The sequence below is a fragment of the Poecilia formosa genome, unplaced genomic scaffold (genome assembly GCF_000485575.1).
Source record: "Poecilia formosa unplaced genomic scaffold, Poecilia_formosa-5.1.2 Scaffold126, whole genome shotgun sequence".
Classification (NCBI taxonomy): domain Eukaryota; kingdom Metazoa; phylum Chordata; class Actinopteri; order Cyprinodontiformes; family Poeciliidae; genus Poecilia; species Poecilia formosa.
The window spans coordinates 651,218-674,433 of NW_006800065.1; the positions used below are offsets into that span (position 1 = coordinate 651,218).

Genomic DNA, 23,216 nt, shown 5'->3' on the forward strand with positions numbered 1-23,216 from the left:
GTAGGACTAATTTTCACTTTTCTTTTATTTGAGATGTTCATCTATTTCTAAGAGTTGATGCCATGCTGTCTCCCGTGGGTGTCTTATTTGAAAGAGAAACGGATCCTCAGTATCACAGATCCTCCGCCATATTTAACAGTGGCGACGAGCTTCTTCATGCATTATTCATGTGCTGGAAACCAGAGCGATTTGGTGGGTGTGATGCCGACTGAAGCACATTGTTCCAGTTAAAGTCCAAGCAGATTTAACCAAGAATTGCTCCATTAGGAATTTATGTTTGAAAATCTTCAGTGTGAGATTATACTGTGGCATCAAAATTAAGATCTGAATGTTTTTTAAACCTTATTAAATCTCTTGCCATCTGTTGTCGGCGTCTATGTCTTAACTAGGGACAAGTGTTGCTGTTGCACTATGATGCAAACATGGGACTGCTTCTTTGTTCAGTTTGTCTATGTGTGTCTGTCCCGGTCAAATAAACTTAATAATAATATTAATAACTTTGCAGAAATGAAAACTGCCAGGTATTTTCTGTTGGATGACTGTCATTAGGCTCCAAGCCTTTCATCAAGCTGCAAGACGCTCATAACTCCAAAATGCTGATCGGTCCAAAAGAAGCATCTCATGAATGTATTAACCAACAATCCACCTGTCATGCTTGACTGTAATTCCCACACATATTTTAACTGAGAAATGTGTAAACGCAGATCTGTTTCCTTCTATGACCCTATGAACGGTTAAGAGGCGTGGTCAGTGGATTCCTTGGCAAGTCCAGGATGTTACTCTTGACATCTCGATGTTGCGAAGAATGGTAGGTATGCAGGTCTGCATTTCTTCTCTCAGCGAGGAATGCTGCTTTCATGCTGCCTTCTGCATAGCTTCACTGAGCCTTGTATGATAAACCAAGAGTCTTTCCAAGGTATTAATCTTATCTGTAGTGGGCGACTTGACAAGTTTGATTTTTTTTTTTTTCTTTTTCTGTTTGTATTTCAGCCTTTGTGACCTTCTACTGTGAAGGTCTTGCTGACAATCCCAATGTGACTTTAATCACTTTCACCAGTAGTACATCTAAAAATCTGAATAGGTGTAATGAAAGTCCAGATTGCTTTAAAGTGCTCTGAAATCTCATGGTAGACAACTGCGTTGACTATTTCAGAAAACACAGTGGACCAGCACTAGCAGATGAGACGACACATCAAACCATCACTGACTGTGGGAAATTCACACTGGACTTCAAGCATCGTGGACTCTGTGCCTCTCCAGACCCTGGTGTCTCCATTTCTAAATGAAATAGTGAATTCAACCTTAAAATGGGAGTCTTTACACAGCAGTCAAGTTCGGTTTCACCTTAAAACAAGTAAGATGTCTCTGGTGTTGCCGCTGGTTCATGAGTGGCTTGACATTCGTAGCACATGCCAAGCATTCATCTACATGTTTTTGGGACCGACTCCAGGCACAGTTCACTCCTTATGAAATTCCCCCAAATTCTGGAACACTTGACAATCTTCGGAAGGCTCTTTGCTCTCTTTGATGCCGGCGCACCTTTTTCTACCGAACTTCTTTGTTTCAGTGTTTTGTTCATATGCTTGGATACAAAACTCTGTGAACAACCAGCTTTTAAAGCAGTGACCTTTTATCGCTTACCCTCCTTGTAAAGGGTGTTGATGACCGTCTGCTAGACATCTGTCAGGTCATCTTTCTTCACCATGATTGTGTAGCCTACCGACCCAGAGTGAGAAACGCTCAGGAAACACTTGCAGGTGTTTTGAGTTAATTAGTGGAGTAAGGGTGTGACTCCACGAGTTTTCATTCATTTCCTTTTTCACAGTATTCTAATTTCCTGGGGCTCTGAAATTTGGGTTTTCACCATCTGTAAGCCATCATCACCAAAATTACAAGAACCAAAGACTTCACTCTATGTGCGCTTGGATATAATAGTTTCACGTTCTGAGATAACTGGCAAAAAATATGACACGAATGCAATATTCAATTGTTTTTTTAGATAATAATGAAGGAATAGGCTAATAAGTTACCAAATTTGGTTAGTGTAATGAGGTTATACTTTACTTCTTTTCTCTAAGAAAAAGGATGCAGAAAGTCTTAAAAAGGTGTGCTGATAAAAACTAACCAAACCTGATTATACGCTGTTCTCAGCATGATTCACTATAAGACATATACATATTATTTGCATTTATTTAAACCAGGCTTGGCCGGCATTGTCCCATTCGGCAGGCTCCTTATGCAACCTGAAACCAGTTCATGCAGCCCAGCCCTGACTGGCTCCTCTCTCTTGGTGTGCAGAACTCAGACTGATTCAGGTTAAATGCGCCACACCTAAGTACCTGTTCATTCACTGATCCATTCATAAATCCAAACAGAGGAGTGCTACAGTGCTGTGACTGGGTGTGGAGCTCATTTTCACACACATCTAAGGCAAATAGGAAGCTGGAGATAATGCATAGAAAAGCTAAGATTAGTTTGTGCTATTATTGATAACTGACCTGTAAGCACATTCACAGACAGAAGAGAACAAAGTGAGCTTTTAATGCGAGAGATGGGTGGAACTTTAGGATGATTTTATTTTATTTTTTTTTCTTTTTCAATTCCCACAGTGATGGATTCGTCTTTGTATCACTGAATGTACCTTAACAAAGGTTTTGTATATCAGCTTGGATTTTATTTACTTTTCCTCCCACAGTCTGGGGCAACGTCTGTTACCAAATGTGAGTTGGGACAGACATGAAATAACCTATAAAAGGGTTGAGCTCTGGCCAGGATCTGTCAAACTCCTGCCACTTCTCTATTTCTTAACGCCCACGTACAACATCTGAGCACAAAGATTTACTGTGAACCAAGCCTGACGTGTTGAGTCATGGCCATGTTTGGTCTCGTTCCTGGAGGAGGCTTTGCCCCTCTCACAAACTTTAGGAAGCCGGCCTGCCTGAACAGCGTTGCAGAGCGGAGCGTGCCGTGGAAATGTTGTGGGAGGAGGAGGCTGTGGTAATCTACTGGCTCTGAGTGTGATTAGCGTGGGCCGAAGCTCCATGGAACGGGAATATTTACCACTTTAGGTTTGCCCTCCTTCACCCCTATACTGTCTTGCAAGAAGTGTTTATCGAGGTTGATCTTCTCCACATGTTGCCATGCTACAACCAAGTATTTTATTTGTGTGTGGCGTAACAGATTTAAGCAAAATAGCATAAATCAGGAAGTGGAAAGAAAATGTTATACACAGCTTTGAAATTCTTTCGAAAACAAAAACCGAAAAGTAGGGCATGCATTTCACCTCTACGGAATTGGTTAGTTTTATGAGCAGCAGTTTGCCCTAGAACTGAAAACAGAGTTAGTTTTCAACTCCAAGGATTTTTTTGGTTCCAGCAGTATTTATTTCACAGTAGATTGACAGGAAGGTGCGTTATGAGAGACGGAGGAAGACATTTGTAGAGGACTGAGGCCTCCGTACACGAGTCCTGTGCTCTAGCCTCTGCGCCACCGCAGCACCCGATGCAAGAGTGATCTGATCTAAATTGTATCTCTGCTCTTAAGCTTAGGCTTGCTGTCTTGCTAGAAAATTAATCTGAAATAACTCTTTAAATTCTGTTGCAGGCTGCAACAGGCTGGATTCCATTATTGCTTTGCATTTAGTCCAATGCATCAACCTATTAAATCAATCAATCAAATTTTATTTGTATAGCACATTTCAGCAGCAAGGCATTTCAAAGTGCTTTACATAATTAAAAAAACAACAAAAAAAACAGCATGTGACATTGAATAGACAATAAAAGAGATTTTGAAAAAAAAAAAAATCCTGACATGATGCACAGAGATTTGGAAAAAGTCGGTTCGTAATACGAAGCTTCCGCAATAATTTTTCTAAACGGAAAAGTTAGAAATGCAGCACTACAGAGAACTGTTTTCCCATAGGAGTAAAGTGTAAAACGAGTCAGTTTGTGGTCAGTGTTCCTTACATTGGTTGCGGTCCATAGTGTCTTTATCAGGCCGCTTGCTCGGCTCATTCAGGTCTGAACACCAACCGGGCAAAAGCAGCATAAAGCCTCTCTCTATTCCCTAACCGTTCTGGCTCACATCACATCCGCTCCGGAAGAAGCTGCACAGAGGACGACACACAGAAAACCCCGCTCACCCCCAACTGTTGCATTTGTGTGCTCACAAATGCAACAGTTGGGGACAATGCACCTTGAGGCGGAGAAGTTGTGACGGGTGCAGCTGCAGCGAGGATGAAGGTTAGGAGAAGACGTCTCTTCACAGTCCCGCTGGATGAGGATGAGACGACTCGCAAAAGGAATAACTCCGTCAGTATGAATGCGGTTTTGTTCCACCCCCGTCCTCGGTGCAGCAGCACAACACGGAGGTGGCCTCCGTTTCAGTCCATTACACTGATTTCTTCTGCATTTGTTGTCGTTAAGCTCCCTCTTTGTCCGCACACCCATGAACATCAAACAGCTGAGGAATACAAAGCCTAACTGTATTTCCCAGTGAGTGTTAATAAGAGGCACAGACTTTCATATGAACAGCTATGAGAATCTGCTTCAGGTCTCGTAATGGGACTTTAGAGTTTTTGAAGACTTTTTTTTTCTCCATCTCTCAACCTGGTCTCAGGGTTAACTTGATGTTATTGCCAGGACTGTGTATGCTGGCTGTTACTTTGATTGTCTTCCACCTGCAGGCTGTTTTCAGTACAGAGGCATGGTTTATTTCTAATTATTTTGAGACCTCCTTAAAGCCCTCACCAGACTCATAAACTGCTAATATTTTTTTCTTTTGATGGTCTCTGACAGGTCTTTCAGTCTCTCACATCAAGAGTAAGAAGCAGAGCAGCCAAAATGTCTGAGGCTTAAACACGGCAAATTTATTTATTTCTAATGAGTAACGGAACAAAAAAACTTTTGCCTACAGTTTTCCGATTAAATGCCCATATATCAAACTGTCCAACTACTTTTATCTTCACAGCTGTAAGTATAAACATGTTTGACAATTATAACTCAACTTTTTCAGCTCAATTTCTCTAGCTTGTTATTAAAAATGCCAAAATGAGCTCCGAGTCACTATTGTTCTCGTTGCAACGAGGCAGTCCGCAACCCCACACAGCAGCCTCAGCATGAATAGCTGCTTGTTCACCGTTCATGTAAAGCAAAAATCTGAAAGCTACAGAACATGACATTTTGGTATTAGTTTGTCTTCTCTGGAGAAATTAACCCACTTGTTTTCTCCATTACATGAAACGAGCAGCTCTAAAAGAAACCTTTGATGCTAACTGGGACCTCAGTGTCTTGATGTCATCCAGACTCCTGTTTTCTCACTCCCTCATGTTAACACCTTTGTTCCTATTAAGACAGATGGTGACAGGTAAAAAAACAAAAAAAAAAACACTGCCGTTAACGAGCCATGCTGCTCGATACCTTTCTGTAAAATCTCCTCACAATGATTTACATTGTAACAGAGACGCATGCAGGATCAGGATGTGAGACGGGACTCCAGGCTTTTCCGTTGCTCTCCAGGGTTCAGTTCACACTCAAGCTGACTGCAGGTTTGGCTCTTAGCTCTTTGCAATCATTTGCAAACCATCAGCTGATGTTTAATGGTTAAGTTGGTGTTTGTCGTGTCACATTGTGCTGTCAGCAGCTGGTGCAATCACCCGAAGAAAGTTATCAGAGCACAGAGGTCACCTTATAATGTAAAAAAAAAAAAAAAAAGCTGCTCCGTTTTGCACAATTATGCATAAATATTGGTTGGTATGAAGGTTTCACCATGGGGATGATGTGCTCAGGCGGAGGTGAGGTAGCCTTCCTTAACACAAAGCGTTTTACATGTAGGCCAAAGAGTGAAGTTTTAGTTGTTTTGGACTAGAGCATGCTTTTCCATGCTTGTCATGTCTCCTCCAAGGCTTCATGGAAACTCTTGGTTCCCTTCTGTTACTGTTCCATTAAGTCCCCATGTGAACTGCACAATGTTGTCGCTATGGTTTCCAATGTTAAGCATGAATGTTTTTAGGTTATTGAATGGACTTTCACTGCCCTTAATTCCTCAACCCCATGTAGAAAACGTGCAAGTTTTCCTACTAGAAATCAGAATATGCGTTTATCTCATTACGATATTCAAATGCGCAGCAAGTGCACGTAATGCAATATAGTTCAGATTTCAAAATAAAACAAAAACCAACCAAAACGTCACCATGTCGCACAACTTTAATAGAATATTTTAACTAACTCTGTACAAATTGAAAAGAAACATTGCGCAAGTAACAAACTGTGAATAAGAACCAGTTAAGGCCATCGCTAGCGCACGGTTTGATGGGATTTGAAAATGTGAACCGTGGCCTTTGAACCATCTGATGAGAAGTACAATCGTTCTTTTCAAAAAGAGGGAAGGGGGAGAAGATGGGGAATGCTGTCACTATCGATGAACAGTCATCAGGCAAGTGTGTCCAAATAAATAGCCAAAACCCATGTGCAGAGGAGAACATACATTGGCACCCTGTTCCATGAATATTTCCACCGAACCATTAAACATACAAAAAAAAAAAAAACGTGTATATATGCAGTTTAACAACTTTAAATGTTGTATTCGATTACATTATTCAACTAGCAAACGATTTTAAAAGTCCACATGGTTTGTCTTTACATTTGGCTTCTTGGCAACAGAACTTTGATCCAAGGCTTCCTGCACTATCACATTACTCATTTTGAAATTTGTTAGGAATAAGATGCATAAAAGAAGCTATTTTATACAAAATCATTACAAAAAGTTAAGTCAGACTGCTTTCATCTATCAACTCTGTAGTCTTTAATACATACCATGTTTAAGCTTACAATAATCCAACCATCTGAAGTCTGAAAATATAAAGAAAAATGCATCTTTGTCACACTTTTCCATCCATGGCATCAGTTCTAAGAGCATTTCAGGGTTGAAGGGGAAAGAGAAACGGATGATGGTTTTAGAGCTGTACCTACATCTCTGTTCCACGGCCCCGTTTAGCATCGTGCTCAGCTTAAATGCTTGTTATACCCAGCTAAGCAAGCCAGAAGTGAGCAGACAGATATAAACAGATGCAGATTGGCATTATTTGTTTTGTTGAAAGAAAAAAAAAATACTTCTCAGTGTCTAAAAGGGGGATTTAAGCCAATTATAATGAGCCTTTTAATGCCTTGAAGCATTCCCTCACCATGAAGTCACATCCAGCTGCATGGCACCACAATAAATAGTCCAATGACAAAACAATGAACATGTAAAACAGTAAATTAAAATAAAAATGGTACATTGTATGCCTTAAGAAATAATACGAAAAAAAATGAAAGAAAAACAACCCCAGTGATAGATTATGTCGAACTTGATCAGCAGTTTCCTAGTAAACTCAATTTGCTTGTTGGAATTAAAAACCCCTGAGTAGTTGACCTATTTCCATAACAAATAAAGTTGCGAGCGATTCCTTTCCAATCTTCCTCTGTATAATGCTCTGCGTTTTAAGCAGACACCTAAACTCAATAGAAGAAAAAGACTGTACCTATGTGATACCATGGTAATTTATTAAGAGTTGATGCTGGCTGTGATGACAAATGAAGCCAAATAAACAGGGTGAGATGCTGCAAGACCGTAGAAAAAGAAGTCATGCACATAGTAAAAACATAGGTTTGGGTTCTATTGCGTTCCGATGAGAGTTTGTAAAAGGGTGGAGCCTGCAGGAGTAGGAGGTCTGACGGACAGGCTGAGGACAGATTTTTATGGGCAGCAGGTCTCCACCTCCCCTGATCATCACGGTTACTGCTGTTTGCATTCGGCAGGTTGAGGCTGTTCTTTCTGTGGACACAGAAAACAAGATGGTTAGGAAACCACCAGAGCTTAGAAAGCCTTCGGAGCGTCAGCGAGCATGGAGAAGAGGTTTACTAAGAAAGCAAATGCAGAAGGCTGAAGGCACCTGGCTTGGCGAAGTAAAGGTAATGTTAGAAACCTGGGATGGTAAAAACAAGAGGGAATGAATGGGGAAAACAAACATGACAAAGAGAGAAGCTTTCTCATTTAACCCAAGATGCAAGTTGGAGGTTAAAACTGAACTACCAGGAGAATAAAGGGCATAGAGAAAAAGAAAGGAAGAATAATAAAAGCCCCCATAAAGGGTGTGCAAAGAATACGGGCTGCCATCTTTACTTCCCCCTTACCTAGAAATGCATGAAGTGAGAATGATTGATTATGCCTGTAATGAAGAGGAGATCCAGGGTAAGGGAGAGACAACAGTATGAAAAGGATTAATTGTCACGTCCACAGATGAAAGTGAACATAAAGTGAAACATTGCAGTAGTTGGTCAAAGAGCCGCCACAGCAAAAATCAGTAGCTGATTAACAAAGACACCAAGTAACCGTTTACCAAGGCCAAAACTTCAGTCAACCTCAAAACAGACTTAACTGAAAATGTTCTCCGACTCCTCAGACCCTTTAACATACAGAAAATCTACTTCGTTTTGATACGAGTCGGTTCCTGTTCTTTGAAGTCTGCCTCATTTCTTACAGTACAGAAATGCAGAGAACTGTTTTCAGTTAAATCTTTGACAGAGTGCAAACATTTCTTTGGATGAAGATGACCGTATGAGAATGATTAACGTGATACATTTTAATGCCTAATATATGTCAACATTTGGACATATGGCAGCATCATGCCATTCCTATCATTTACAGTACATTTAATGAGATGCCGGACAAAACGCTGGAGTGATCCATTTTTTTCCTCTGGCTGTGCGCAGCATAAAGGAGATCCACACTTCAGTTTCCTCAACATGTTGCTGAGCACTGCTGATCAGCTGGCTGATAGAAGGCCAGTATATACTTTTCCCTTCCTTACAGCTCATGCCACCCCAAACCTGCTGTAGATGGGTAAAACATAGTGCTGCACTCTGCACATTATCATATCTATTAGATGTTTGTCACTAAAAACAAAAGGTTAAAGCTTCACGATTACGGTGCAAACTGACCTTGGGGTCACCATCTCCCTCTTCATCATCATCATCACCCTCCTCTTCTTGTTCCTGGAACACAAAAAGGAATGTTTAGCGGCATGAGTTTAAAGGAAGCTGCACACCCAAGTGTCACCTAAGTGGATAGACTCGTATTTCAAATCTGATGGGCTTTAATCTTTCCCTGCTATTGTTACTAACCTCTTCATCTCCCTCTTCCAGTTCCTCCTCTTCAAACTGCAACACAAATAAGAATAAAAACACCCAACAGTCAGTTAGCTTTTGTATCCTCATTCAGTCTGTAAACTTCCCATTATATAAATCAGATTTTCTATAATCCTGTCTGCAGGTGTGTTTGCGAGTGTAGGACTTACGCTCTCGTCATCTTCCAGAGCCTCACCGGTGAAGTAAAGCACTGCTCTGGGAACTATTCTCTCACGGAAGAAATGACCAATCTCAAAGTCTGTGGCTAGGTTGAACTCGGAGTCTTCATCCTGTCGGACAAAAAGATTGAGCAGTTTAGCCAAAACAACGATGCAACAACGACTTTATGATGAACATGTTTGCGTTTACTCACCATTTCTCCATCTGGTGAAGCTGCAAGATAAAGAAAACATGTAAGGTCGAGAGCAAGAAGTCTTAAAGGAACCAAAGTAAAAAAAAAAAAAAAGAGGAAAGTAATTTCACGTTCATTTTATTTAACTTAAAGCCACAATTTGGTGTTGCATTTCTTTAAGTAACTCAGCATGCAGAGTTGTCATATTTAAAGACAAAAAGAAATGCATCATGACTTCAAATCATAAATCTTTGACTCGCATCTAAAAATAAATAAAACTCAACCCTGAATACAAAAACAATCAAAGGTGACATTTCTCAGCCCTCCAACACTGCAGTGTTTGGAAATCCTGGTTTACTTAAAGCAGGATCCTCCGCCTTTAGTAATCAACAACAGCTCTTCATGTTAAACTGCAACTTTCTTATTCTTATTTTTTTCTTAATATTTAACATTACTGGGTAGTCCATTTCATAATTCTGATTATTGTGTATTTTTGTGTGTGTGTTTTCCACCATCTTTGCTGGTGATAATTGCATTTTCCCAAATTTCCCAGGATATATAAGGGTTGGTAAACTTTTTAACAAAAGTTATGTTAAAGAATAGAGTTTTTTTTTCTCCTGATAAAAGGAGTATTTTACTTGTAACCTCACTTTAATCACCGGAGAAAAAGAAAAGCAGCCCAGAAAACGAACCATTAATTCGATGGGGTAAAGAAAGGCTGAGTCACGTAAATTATCATGTGACTCAATTTTCACCGCCGCGCCACACTTCCCACCCCCAAAGCTGCACACCTGAACGCGGCTGACACAATGATATTTATATTCAAGTGACACACCACAATTATGGCTGAACCAGAAAGACTGATAACTGCTCATCTTTGTGTCAGTGCAAGTCCAGGCATGTCTGATAGGGTGTTATAAAAGAAGGATGATAAAGGTTTAAAAAAAAACAAACTGCAACAGAATCTGTCCAATCTGACAATTGGTTTATTTAAAATAACTAAAAAAAAAAAATCTCCTTCCAGGCAAAATTGAATCAGTGAAGCATAAACCACCTTCATACAATTTTCTCTGTAAAACAAAATCACAAAAAGAAAACATGTCTAACTTGCCTAATATGGTATAAACTGTCAAATATACAGCTAAATGTTCATTTTAATTTGTTAACTTAGGAAATAACCAGCTTAAATCGTTGACTCAACACCAGTGATTCAGCAACTGAATCACTGGTGAAAACCAGAAAAGAAAACCATCACAGTGAAAGTGAAGATAAACATGAAAATGCTGTAAATAAAAATCCCCAAATTACTTCATTCTAACTCAGCTTTAGTTGGCAACAGGGAGATGCTGTCGAAATGTGACTGTTCAGTTTGTGAGAGTTTGGTGCCACCTGCTGGTGAGTTTGAAGGCAAAATGCTTACTGGTTTGCTTCAGTACATGGGTTTAAACACACAGCAAATCTACCCATCTCATAGGAGAGCTAAAGAGCACAAGATAAAACCCTGTCAAGACAATCTAAAGAGATGTTAGAAATAATCAAAGATCCCTCTCTCCAAGCTCCAAATCTGTGACATGTTTTAGAGGACGAAGACGGGCTGAACTACGGTGAAGAAATGGAGGTACACAGTGTTGACAGCTGGGGTACCAACAACTGAAGCACTGATAATCAGATTACGTTTCTTAAAATGGCTGAGGGGACTGAAAAAAAAAAAATCTCAATATTAAATATAAAAGCAAATATTAGAGGTGGTTTTGTTGAACAAATTAAATCTTCACTGCAAATTCCACATCCTTTGCCATTAATATTAGCCAATTTATGGCTAATATTAAAAGCTTCCACATATGTGGAGAAGCTTTTGTTTAGCTTTAAAAATCAACAATTCTTGGTAAACCACAAAGTCTTTGATTTCAAATAAATTATTTGATTTGCTCATAAAATGAAACCTATGACGGAGGGGGAAAAAAAATAAAGAGCAAAACAGATGTTTGAACTTCCTTCATAAATGGTACAAGACAACTACTAGATAAATGTGTGTGAAATGGCGTGCGTGTTCGTTCTCACCTTTAACAGGATTAAAAAAGTTGAAGAACGAGTCATTGGGAACCTGCTTGGTGACAGTGCGGACCGTGCCGCGACCTTTATGCTTCTGCTTCTTCTTTATAGTTTTCACTGTCACATCCTTCCCCTTGTGCCAGTCTATCTGACACCTAGAGAGAGAAAGCATGCAAAAAAAAAAAACAAAAAAAAAAGCAAGAACAAGCTGAAACCAAGGCTGCAAACACGAGGAGGCTGATATGTGGGATGCAAAGTCAGAGATTAATTTAGAACAACTCCGCAGAAATGTTTGTCAAACCACGCAAGATCTATTTCAAGCCTGAAACTCAAAATAACATTTAAAAAACTGTGACGGTTTACTGAGTCCTACCCTTCACAGTCAATGATCTCTGGGCCCTCAAATGAGAAAGGATCTGATGCTTCAGGCTCTGATTTCATCTTGTAGACTTTAGTAAGGACTGCGTTGTTGAAATAGCCATTGGGCTCAAAGTGGAACTCTAACGTAAAGCTCTGTAGGAGGTAGGAAAAAGATGCACATATTTTACACTTCATTTAGTAATCAAAGACGTGTTGATGAAAAAAGGTGGATGTTGATACTCACCATTGGCTGCCCTGGTTCAGAAAACTTTACTTGAATATCTCTCATGTGCTTGAGGATGGATTCATCATGTTCCTGGTGGATAATTCAAAATTAATTTCCAAAAACTCAAAACACTCTTCCAACATAAGGTTACATTTCAAAAGTCTGAAATGAATCCATACCTGCACCATGTCACTGAGCATGTCCACGCTCTTGAAAATGGTGAGCCAGAAGTCGGGAATGCCTTTCGGGTTTTCCTCTGGCGTGGCTTCCTCCTTCTTTGCATCCTCGATGGTGGCCTTTTCCTTTACTTCCTCCTATCAACAATTAGAAGAAATGATCAAAGTTCCTCCTATTTATCTTAACTTTTCATTATGAGTCACATTTGGGTAAAGATGTAGGAGATTGGGAATGTACTCAAAGGACATGCTTTCCCCCCCATTGGTAGTGTATACCATAAATAAATTGCAATGCAATGACTGCAGAAGAACGTTTCATATTTAGGACAGTGCTCAATGTTCAACTGCAGTGACAAAAACAGCTACATGACATAATTAAGGCAGAAATAAAGATCAATATGGCAGAGGACCAAGGAGTGGATTCAGGTGGGTGTCAGGCTTAAAGAACATATATAAATAAAATTAAATGAATGTCCTGTGCAAAATTATCTTGACTAAAAATGATAGTAATGGGCCAGTTAATTTCATTAAGGTACATAGCTTGATGCTAAGGCTTTGTCAAAATGTTTCTTAAGTCTTAAAGTCATTTTAATGAAATCACATAGAAAGTGCTGGAGTATCTGTGGCTGTAGGGAGACGACGACACAGCTGCTAACCTTCCTTACTAAGTCTATCTATCAAATGTTAAATTGAACATTATAAAGATGATCATTTGTCAATTTTTTAAAAATACTTAAGCAGATACTTTGCTTTAAATGAGAGAATTTCAAACTAGCTCATGCCTACAGCATACTTAAACACAACAGATGACACCCAACGCTTCGACACGACAAAAACTCAATTTTGTTTAATTCGTTAACCCTCAATCTCAATCCTGTTTGTAATACAATTTAGAAGTTATAAAAACTGGTGATTACTTAGACTGAATCCAAAGGAGGCGTTCCAATGAGATCAATCATGATATCTCATTCCAGTTGTGCGAATGTGTTTTATTTTGTAGTCTAAAGCCAGAGGAAGGACCAGGCCCAAAAGACAAAAAAATCAAACGTGAACTTACAGCAAGCTCCTCTTCTTCATCCTCATCGGTTGGCCATTCACACTCCTCATCTGTGGGTTCAACTGCTCCTGTGACAATCTCTCTTCTCTGTTACAAGACAAATATTATTATAAAATCAGAGTTAAGAGAAGGACTGAGGCATACTACCATGAAACATCCTTTTCAACAAATATGAATTTAGTCAGACTAAATTATTGTCAGTAAGCACATTGATCACCTAAGCGACTGAACACACACGCATACACACATGAGCGTGAACGAGTGCATGTGTGTGTATATGCGCAACAGGCCACAGCTGTCACTCTCTCACATGTTGAGGAATCGCACGGCTCTTGTCACTATCGCTGGAAATAGCCTGGACTGACAAAGCACAGCCGACTACTCGTTTAGACAGTTATCATTTAGCACCAGGGATGTAATGTCACTGACCTCGGATCAGTTCGAAGAGACATTTCATTGGTGCAGATAAGACATTCTTGTGTATTGGCTCACATTGGAAATTTGACTAAAACTTTTGTTTTCTGGGGAAATCTGTTTGCTCTCACAAAAAAACGCACTGAGAATGTCGAAGTATCAGGTATGTTGGTGATTTGAAATTACCTTGTCAAATAGTGGCTGATATAGAGTTGCATACTTTCTCTCTAGCTCGTGAACCTCTTCGTAGAACTTGGCCTCGATGTGAGCACATTGTTCCTGTAGTCTCTTCAAGGCGTGCACTCGCCTCTTCACTGCTTTGGGAAGCATGCTAGATCAAAAGGAAAACAAGGAGTTTCAAATGAGGATTAAAATGATTCCCATGTTTGGTTTTGCCAGATATATACTATTACAGTAAATAAAGTAGCCCACATTTCTTCAAGAAACACAACATCAAAAACCCAAATTAAGGTGATTGCTGGGTTAAAGTTTCTTCCTGAAGAAGCAAAAGAAAAATAAAAAAAAATCAGCATCTTTTTTTTTCTTCTCAAGTCGTCGTCGATGTGAACAGCAGGTTGTGATGATAGACACTTAAATATAGGCAAGGTAAAATGTACACATGTTTTGAATTCTAGTATAATGGATAAATAATCTGTTCTTTCTCTGGTTCTGAAATTAGTTCAACTTTAATGATGTGAAAACATGCAGATTTAACCTCGACATAACTTATTAAACAAAAGTCAAAAAGCAAGCAAAAGCAAAATGAGGAATAATCAAGTCTAACTGCCAGTAGCTTTAACAGTCTGACATAGTTATCCAAATGACTTTGGTCAAATAGGAGGAATCTTTACTAATTCTTTATAGACTTGTTAGAATTTAAAGAAATTTGAATAAAGTTGAGATCTGGAGTTTGATAGAAACAATCCAACACAATGTTTTTCATTTTTATAAACCGCTTTATAATAAATTTGTTGTTGTATGGAAGATTTTCTTGCCAGAAGACCCACTTTGAGTCAAAGCTGAATGACAAGGACTTTAGACTAATGAAGATCATGTCCTGTGGCTGCAAAACAAGTCCCAAATCACCATCACTGCAGATTAAGTAAAAAAAAAAAAAAAAAAANAAAAAAAAAAAAAAAAAAAAATGCAGTCCATTCCTAATTTTATCTTAAGCAGATATGAATCACTCATCACAATTAGAAGAGTTTATGAGCAACCTAATCTACGATAATCTGCTGACTACCAGTGATTTTTGAGATGCAGTAAAAACAAAGCAAAACAAAACAAAACAAAACAAAAAAAAAAAGTTGCACATCGAGTTGGCTTCTTGGACAAGACCAAAAACAGAAGGCATTAGAGACGACTTTATTTAGGTTTTCTCTCATGCTAAAGTTAGAGCAATGCAGAGCCGAGAGCTGTCTCAAAAGTGGAACTGAGTGCATTTCACATTTTATTAATCGACTAAAATAGCAAAAGTCAATTAAATGCATGCAAAAGGAAACCCAACTTAAAATAATGAATTTACTGGGAGGTGCTACTAACAGCTTTCAACTTGAACAAAGTAATTCCAGCTATTTAGCAAAGAATAAATTAGGTTTGATTCACTTTGTCACCGAAATGAAGCAAGTAATAAGACTAAATTTAGATAAAATATATATATATATATATTTTTTGATTTTCAATCAAACTATAACCCTCTTTGAAATGCTTTGCCCATATTTGAGCTCTACAGTAAAACTATTTTTGAGAACCGTGTCTACCAAACGATTAACATGCGTTACAAATGGTGAAATTAATACACAGCAATATGTCGCTTAGCACAAGAATACAGTTTTATTTGTTGTTTGAGACATTATCTGGCAGGAGTGACAAAGAAACCAAAACGAAGCAACTTTTGGCAGTAGAAAAAAAAAATTCTCACCAATGCAATTCACAGAGAAGCACAATTTGCCTTGCACTCCACATGTACTAAAGTCACCTGTTAAAAATAGACTTAAAACAACCAGATTAATGATAATGTATGCGTTTCCTTTCATTTGTGTCTTGTGGCTGTGTAGCAATTAGACAATGCAGAACAATTAATTATGAACCGAATAATGTAATCAAACATGTTAACTTGGAAGGTAGTTAAGATCATTGTCACTGACTTTTCCATAAAGGGGAATCCGACAGGTTTGCCCATCTGTCCACCTGGATTTGGCATCGTTTGATCCCCTTTACCTGCAAAGGTAAAGAATTAATTGTGTTTTTAACTTGAGAGTTATTCATCTGTGTTGGTTCAGAAGTAAGTGAAAGTAGCATTTAAAGCTATAAAATATTCATCATTAGTGGGATTTCATAAGCAGGAAAGAGACTACAATCAAAATATTTTAGGAAGTCTATTCAGAGGAGGATGTCCAGAAATAATCAAATAAGAAAATATATTTCAGTATATATGAAGATTTTAAAATGTCAACATTTTCCTCTCAACAAAGACTGTCAACATTACATTTAACCTACTTCTTTAATTAAGCCTGAGATCATCTATCATCTCTGTACAATTATCTGGTGCACAACATGGGAACATCATAATTTCATAAGTGATGAAAGACAAGTTGCAGGGATGAAACTATTGAAAGTTGCAACGGTTTTATTTTTGTCTGTACCCTTACTTGCATCCATGATGACCAAATGTCACTGCCTTCCTCTGTAAAAAAATAAAAAAAAATAAAACATTAAACATAATTCCATATAATGGTAGTTATTAGAAGCCTTAATAAAAGCTAGAATTGGAGTAAACAGTTCAGGACAATGACAAAACCACAAAGTGATGGTGAAAAATAGATGTTGACATGTCTTTGGCTACAATTGCCAAAGACTCAAAAACAAACAATATTTGGTGCATAATATGAAACATAAGAGAAACATCCCAAATACATTCATTGTGCATTTTCATTCAGTCCTCTTATTGATATAAACCAAGGTTAATTTAGTTAAAGATCAGTAGATTTGTTTTAAATCAAGTAAGCGGTCTATTAATCTATTTAGCTCTTTAGACTAAAAATGTCTACCGATTTCATACCTGGGAAACGTGTTTAAATCCAGAGCAGATTGTAAAGAATTTATAGCTTAATTTAATTGTTTTTCAAAGGACAACAACTTGTTTCTTTTGAAAAACGATGTCAGCAAAGTGGTTTTTCAACAGTAAACATAACACTGTGATAAAATATGGTAAGGCAAGTTGGGCTTGCAGATTTCAAGGTAGATTGGAGTGTTGAGCAACAATCCGATGACGCATTGACATAATGACAGGAGCTCTAAAGCTAGCATCTCTGTTTTTACGACATAAAAACGTCTAACGATGACTGTGAGTTACTGTGGATTTCAAGATAAATAAATATGCAGCGTTCTATCCTTCTTTCAAAATATCAAAAAGCAATTATAACAAATCCCTATACTGGTATGGGCGGTTCCAAACATCTAACGGCGTGCTAAGAACAACGTTTTAGCAAACAAAACGAGACAAGCTTAACCCTATTATTTCTTCGATTGCTAGTTAGTATACGGGCATGGAAACGGGAACCTTAAATACAATACAGTTTTCATTATGTGACTTAATTAAGCTGGATGATGACCGTTTAATGTTACTAGCCGGCCGCTATAAAAAGCTAATATCTAGCAACGGTTAGCTCGCGGGTTAATAAAAGGAAAGGGGTTTATGAAAACCGAGACGAAGACACTTCACTGCGTTTTACTAAATACCTTATAGGGTCGATGAATGATGTTCAGAAGAAACGATAAATGCTCTTAGTGATTAAGTATGCAACATTTCGACAAGCTTACCTTTATCAAGCTAGTCTCCTCGCTCACGCGTCTACGGTGCTAGCACCACGAGCAAGAAACACACGCTTCCCAGCATCCCGCACTCTGATTGGACAGTTGATGAAAGTGAGAGTTGTGCTGCATTCAAGTGCCGTGCAACAATTTATTTTGCAAAAACATCCACGAAATTAAAATGTATGTTTCCTCTGCAGGAACTAGGATGGTTACAGATTAGTAGCTAACACATTTATTATTATTATTATTATTATTATTATTATTATTATTATTATTATTATTTGCAATACACAACTTTATTTATAGTATCACCTCCTTATTTTGGAGAAGAATAGAGAACAGAATAGAACAAATCTTTATTTCCCTTAATAGTGAAATTCAAGTCCACCAGCAGCAAAGTGACAGGCAAATCGAAGCAGGTAGATTTAAACAAAGAAAAAATATATCAAGACAAAAAGTAAGAATAGCAAATTGTACAGAAAGGGCAAATGTTCATGGTAGCATACTCTGATTTCAAAGAAATGTGCAACTAAGTAGCATGATTTTAAAAATATACAAAATATGCATGTGTATTTGTAGATAAACAACAAGAACAGCAACAACAACAGACTATTTACATGAAGTAAAACAAAAACAATTGCAAAGGATCACATATGAGTTTTTATTTGTTGGATAGTGGCACTTTTGATATATTTAAGCATTTAATTAATAGTCAAGGAAAGTCTTAAAGCAATTAAAAATGTATGCCAATGTCTGAATTGAAAATAAGACATTGCGATTTATTCCCAATGTCTTTTCCTAAAATTTTTATATTACAATACATTTATATTTAAGTGTTTATTTATTTAATTATTTAGTTGCTGAATTGTGAAATTTTTGGGTCATCAATACTTTCACAGTCTCTTTCAACCTGGATTATGACAATGAGTAACCAGAAGAAGATACAAATAAACTTGCTTCACATTGTCCATATCGCATGCACACCACTAGAGGGCTCCTTCTACCTATGTTTTGTAACAAACAAAATTGCTTAAGGGTTTTGAAACCGACAGGGCTAATGTATTGATTTTTTTTTTCACAGAACAGAAATAAATATTTTATAGCCTTATAACAAAGGAGTGTTTACCCCTTTGAGGTTCTATTTTTAAAAAACACATGCAGATGCATTAATGGTAATTTAATTAATAGAAGACAAACTCTTTTTCAGGTTCTTCAGGATAAACTAATATGTTAAAGAAAAAACAATTGCCCGATACCTATACTGGCTAGAATATTGATTCATGTGATCGAAACTGAAAGATCAATGAATGACCTTTTTTAAAAAAAACAAAACAAAAAAAAAAAACAAGTAAATTACAAATAAAGGATTTTGCTCCTAGAAATCACCTTCAAGCTTAAAGGCTGGAAGCAGAAAAAGTTGAGAAACATTTCATCTTTTACAAATTAAAAGAGAGTGATGCTTTTCTTTCCCACTTAAGTTTGAAAACTGCATCCCAGATCCACATGATTCCCACATTGTGGGTTTTAAAAACAGGAAGTCAAATGCAAATGTTTTGTTGCCAGTCTAAAGTAAATAAGTCTTTGTACCAGATTTAAAAACAAGAGCTGGTGCACATTAAATGTGCTTCTTGTGGAAGCGATCCAGTTTGGGAACAGACATAAAATCCGAAATCTGGTCTTCTTCTCTCTGTTTGCGATCAACAGCTGTGGAGTCTGCTCACTTGATAGGAAGTGACAGCATTGGAGCCCCTCAGGGTAGTATTGTTGTGACCAGGCTCTGTCCCTGTCACTGTGTGACATTTACCAGAATGGTCTGTACCCACAGAAGAAATCAGATGTGATTGCGTAGCATTTGGGATGAAGCAGGATTCAAGAAACAAGAACAAAGTTGTTATTACTTTAGATTCAAATTATGAGACCCCAGTAAGATGTGGCTTTTTATCTTACTGTAACAATAAATAGAAAGAGGACTTCAAATCAGTAAGAAAGACTAATTACTTTGTGGTCTTCTATAGGAGTCTATATTTTTCAAGACAATAGAAACACCTGGAAAGCTGTAATTGTTCAAATATTACAGCCTTCACACCATGCTTCCTTCCCTGCCCATCCTTCTTGTGGGCTGAGGTGTGCACCTGGTCCTTTAGGTGTTCTTCAACATCTACAAATATATAATCTTCTCTCAGATCACGAAAATGAGCTTAATGTAATTGTGAGCCTTTATTACACTCCCGAAGTCTACAAAGGTCCATCTACAGGACAAACTCATTGGCTCAGAGTACATATGACTATAGTACAACCCAAAATGTCTTCAGTAAGACTAACATTGTGGGTGCTGGACTTTGCCATTCTAACACATGGATGAAGACTTTCAAGTTTAATTTCAAGAACTGGGTCGGTTTCACAGCGTCGCTGTTAAATCCGTCGCTTCACACTCCAGCAATTCCCAACAGCCTCTTTCTGTTCAAAAGCGCAAAACCAACATTTGAAGTTAAAATGAGTGAAGAACCCTTACATTTGATAGAGAGATTAGGTACACCCTTAAATTTAAATTTATGATAGGTTACGGATATGAATATGAAAATTGGGGAGTTAGGGAGGGTTTATACGTTAATGAATTTCACACCTCTCATCGCAGCGGATGGTAACTACTGATGTCACAAGATAGAGCCGATGGCTTATTGTGATTCTTCATCACTGCTCTGTACTGTTCTTGGTGAGTCTGAAAGACACCCCCTACTGTTCTTTTGTGGGATAAACAATCTGCTTCGTCTCCCCCCATTCTTTGTACTTGGCCTAAAAAGATGGCTGTCCTAGTGGTCTGAACGACTTGCCTCCGGTCTTTGTTCGTACTCAGTCAGAAAGACACCTATCTCCTGCTCTTTAGTGGTCTACCCAATCTGCGTCCTTTCCCCCTGCCCCCATTCTTTGTACTTGGTCTAAAACATGGCTGTCCTAGTGGTCTAGATGACTGGCCACCTCAACTGTCTCTGTTTGTACTCAGTCTGAAAGACACCCATCTCCTGCTCTTTAGTGATGTAAAACGAGTTGCTACCTTAGCTCTGATTGTTTGTACTCAGCCAGAAAGACAATGTGTTAGTTGCAGTTACTTTAATTTTTTTTAATTGTCATTTTATATTTAACTTTAAACTTAAGAAGCAAACATAAAAGTCTAACTTTAGATGTACCCTAAAGTATAAAAGCAGAGTTAGTTCTTAGAGTTTCTTGTTTGTACTACATTTCTAAAGCTTATAAATGATCAATGCGAATCATCCGTATGTGCTAAAAAGGATCATAGTCAGATTAAGTAAAATATCATCAAACTCAATGCAATCAAAAATATTTATATAGATATATAGGTGGCAAGTCGTCTAGACTACTAGGACAGCCATGTTTTAGACAAAGTACAAAGAATGGGGGCAGGGGGAGAGGACGCAGATTGGGTAGACCACTAAAGAGCAGGAGATAGGTGTCTTTCTGGCTGAGTACGAACAAAGACAGGAGGCAAGTTGTTCAGACCACTAGGACAGCTATGTTTTAGACCAAGTACAAATAGTGGGGGCAGAGGAAGCAGATTGTTTATCCTGCGAAAGAACAGTAGGAGGTGTCTTTCAGACTCACCAACAACAGTACAGGGTATTGAGATGAGAGGTGTGAAATTAATTAACATATAAACCCTTCATAACCCCCCAATGTTCATATTAATATTCATAACCTGTCATAAATTTTGACTGAAGGGTGTATCTAATCTCTCTTTTGATTAATTTATTTTTAAAAAATCATATTTTAAGCTTCTGATAAGTTTTGTGACAAACTACAAACTTTCACCAATGATTTTCTTCTTGCAACTCTTATCTCCTGTGAGAAGACCAAAACACTTCAGCATTTCAAGGGTCTTCGTCACAGCTGATGAAGTCCCTTGAGACGCTGCTCTTCAACCATCTATGCCGCCTAGTGAGGTCTTTATTGGATACGCTGGTAGACACTGGAGTCCATCTACCAGCCTGGCATTTGGTAGACGGACCAGATGCCAGACTGGTCCGTCTACCATAAACTGCCCCCAGCACTGAGCTTCCAAGTGCACCATCATATGTTCCAGTGAATACTGGACTACCTCACTGGTAGCCCACAGTATGTGAACGAATAGGGCTGTCAAAAGGGTTGTTTCTATTCTAACAGTTGTTTTACTAACAAATTCTCCCGGCTGAGCTGTGGCTCTCAGTACCTCCTCCAGAGTTACCATGGGCCTTTTGGCTGCTTCTCTGATTCTTGTTCTCCTTGCTCTGCCTGTTAGTTTAGGTGGACCCTCATGTCTTTGTAGGTTTGCAGTTGTTTTATATGATTTCTGTTTTAGGAGAGGGGCTAGCTGATACTCTGTGTGATGTTCAAAGCTTGGAATGTTGTAAAACCCAGCCCTGCCCTGTGTTTCTTGGTCTTTGTGATGCTGCTTGTTGCTGTTTATTTGTTTGTTTAAACCACAAGACCGTCACAGTACAAAAGTATTTACACTAAGAAACCTAAGTGACAATTTAAGACAGTGGTTGGGCTGGGTGCTATCGAGGATTGCCAAAGCAAAAATGGGTGCATTCAAAAGCACATCTCACTTGATAAATGTAAATGAAAAATTCCACCTTCATTTGCAAACTTTGTGGCTTTTTAATCTCAAAAACCACTTCATTAGCAGTTTCCTACCGTAGATTTAAAATGAATCTGAAAAGTCATTTGTTTTTGAAGACATGAAATCAATATATTTACCGAAAAAGATAAAAGCACAAACTCTGCTGTGTGACCTTGGCCAAGGGAGTCTCATTACGGCTCCTGTTGTTCTATTGTTTTGCTTTCTGAAACAGATTCACATGAAAATCCAATAAGGGAAAGAATTGACACCCTAAGTACGGCTGTCATGATAGCCCTCGTCCCTTTCTTTGATTGAACAGCGCCCGCTTCTGCTGTTTTCCTTTCACTGGGGGTATTGGTTTTGTGAATGAAGTGGTCAAACTCCCAGCTGGTTGTTTTGATTTGGCTGGAAGGCGAGGGCAGCCACCCTCTGCTTGCATCCCCTGCTGTCCATTAAGCCCCTCTCTTGGTAATACATGGGTAATGGCCTATCCATACGCCGTAATCAGACACAAAAAAAACCCCACCGACTGTAAAAAGCCATCAAAATCAAACACACAACCAAGTGGTTAGTCGCTACGTTGACGCAGCTGCGGCCATTATTTGCAAGGGGCGGGGGGAGGATGAACGACGAAGAGCAGAACTATTAAAGGTGGCTGTGTCACAAAGACTTGCATGCGTAACAAATTTAGGAGAGCCATCGATCCAACTTATGGCAGTCTGACTTTTATGTTACCGCTTTCAACAATTTGAGTGCAATTTACTTTAATCTGCACCAATAAGCAATATCTATCATAACATCCTGTTTGTCTGTTGTGTCGTGTATGTTTTCCTCTGTCGTCATCATTGCTTTGAATCCACGATGACACTTTACCAAAAATAACAACCCATAACACCCACTATCACATGCACAGACCCCACAGTGACACATTTTGTGTGTTGTGACTGTTTTTCCCTATAATTTAACTCTCAAAAAATGTGACAG

At 38.4% G+C, this 23,216-nt stretch overlaps 1 protein-coding gene across 3 annotated transcripts; it reads right to left on the minus strand.

The window, feature by feature from the left end:
• Window positions 1–6,185: 6,185 nt before the first annotated feature.
• nap1l4a (nucleosome assembly protein 1-like 4a) lies at window positions 6,186–17,726 on the minus strand. Of its 3 annotated transcripts, XM_016676079.1 has the most exons (15): window positions 17,624–17,726; window positions 16,447–16,487; window positions 15,949–16,021; window positions 13,988–14,132; window positions 13,388–13,474; window positions 12,334–12,468; window positions 12,173–12,244; window positions 11,942–12,081; window positions 11,578–11,723; window positions 9,538–9,557; window positions 9,335–9,454; window positions 9,162–9,197; window positions 8,979–9,032; window positions 8,172–8,206; window positions 6,186–7,812 (listed from the first exon to the last, which is right to left on the minus strand). In XM_016676079.1, exons 2-14 carry the CDS (start codon window positions 16,460–16,462, stop codon window positions 8,201–8,203), a joined length of 1,050 nt encoding a protein of 349 aa, XP_016531565.1. In that variant the 5' UTR covers window positions 16,463–16,487; window positions 17,624–17,726; the 3' UTR covers window positions 6,186–7,812; window positions 8,172–8,200. The 3 variants fall into 3 exon arrangements, with proteins under 3 accessions (XP_016531565.1, XP_016531564.1, XP_007561477.1); XM_016676078.1 differs by lacking the exon at window positions 8,172–8,206 and having other exon boundaries at window positions 17,624–17,725; XM_007561415.2 differs by lacking the exons at window positions 6,186–7,812; window positions 8,172–8,206 and having other exon boundaries at window positions 8,919–9,032; window positions 16,453–16,487.
• Window positions 17,727–23,216: the final 5,490 nt, after the last annotated feature.

Excerpts from the sequence above, each read along its gene's own strand:
- nap1l4a (XM_016676078.1), bottom strand. Across the intron at positions 13,475-13,987 it reads ATCAGCCACTATTTGACAAG|AGAAGAGAGATTGTCACAGG; the intron begins GTAATTTCAAAT and ends GTCTTGTAACAG. Across the intron at positions 7,813-8,978 it reads AGGGAGATGGTGACCCCAAG|AAAGAACAGCCTCAACCTGC; the intron begins GTCAGTTTGCAC and ends CTGTGTCCACAG.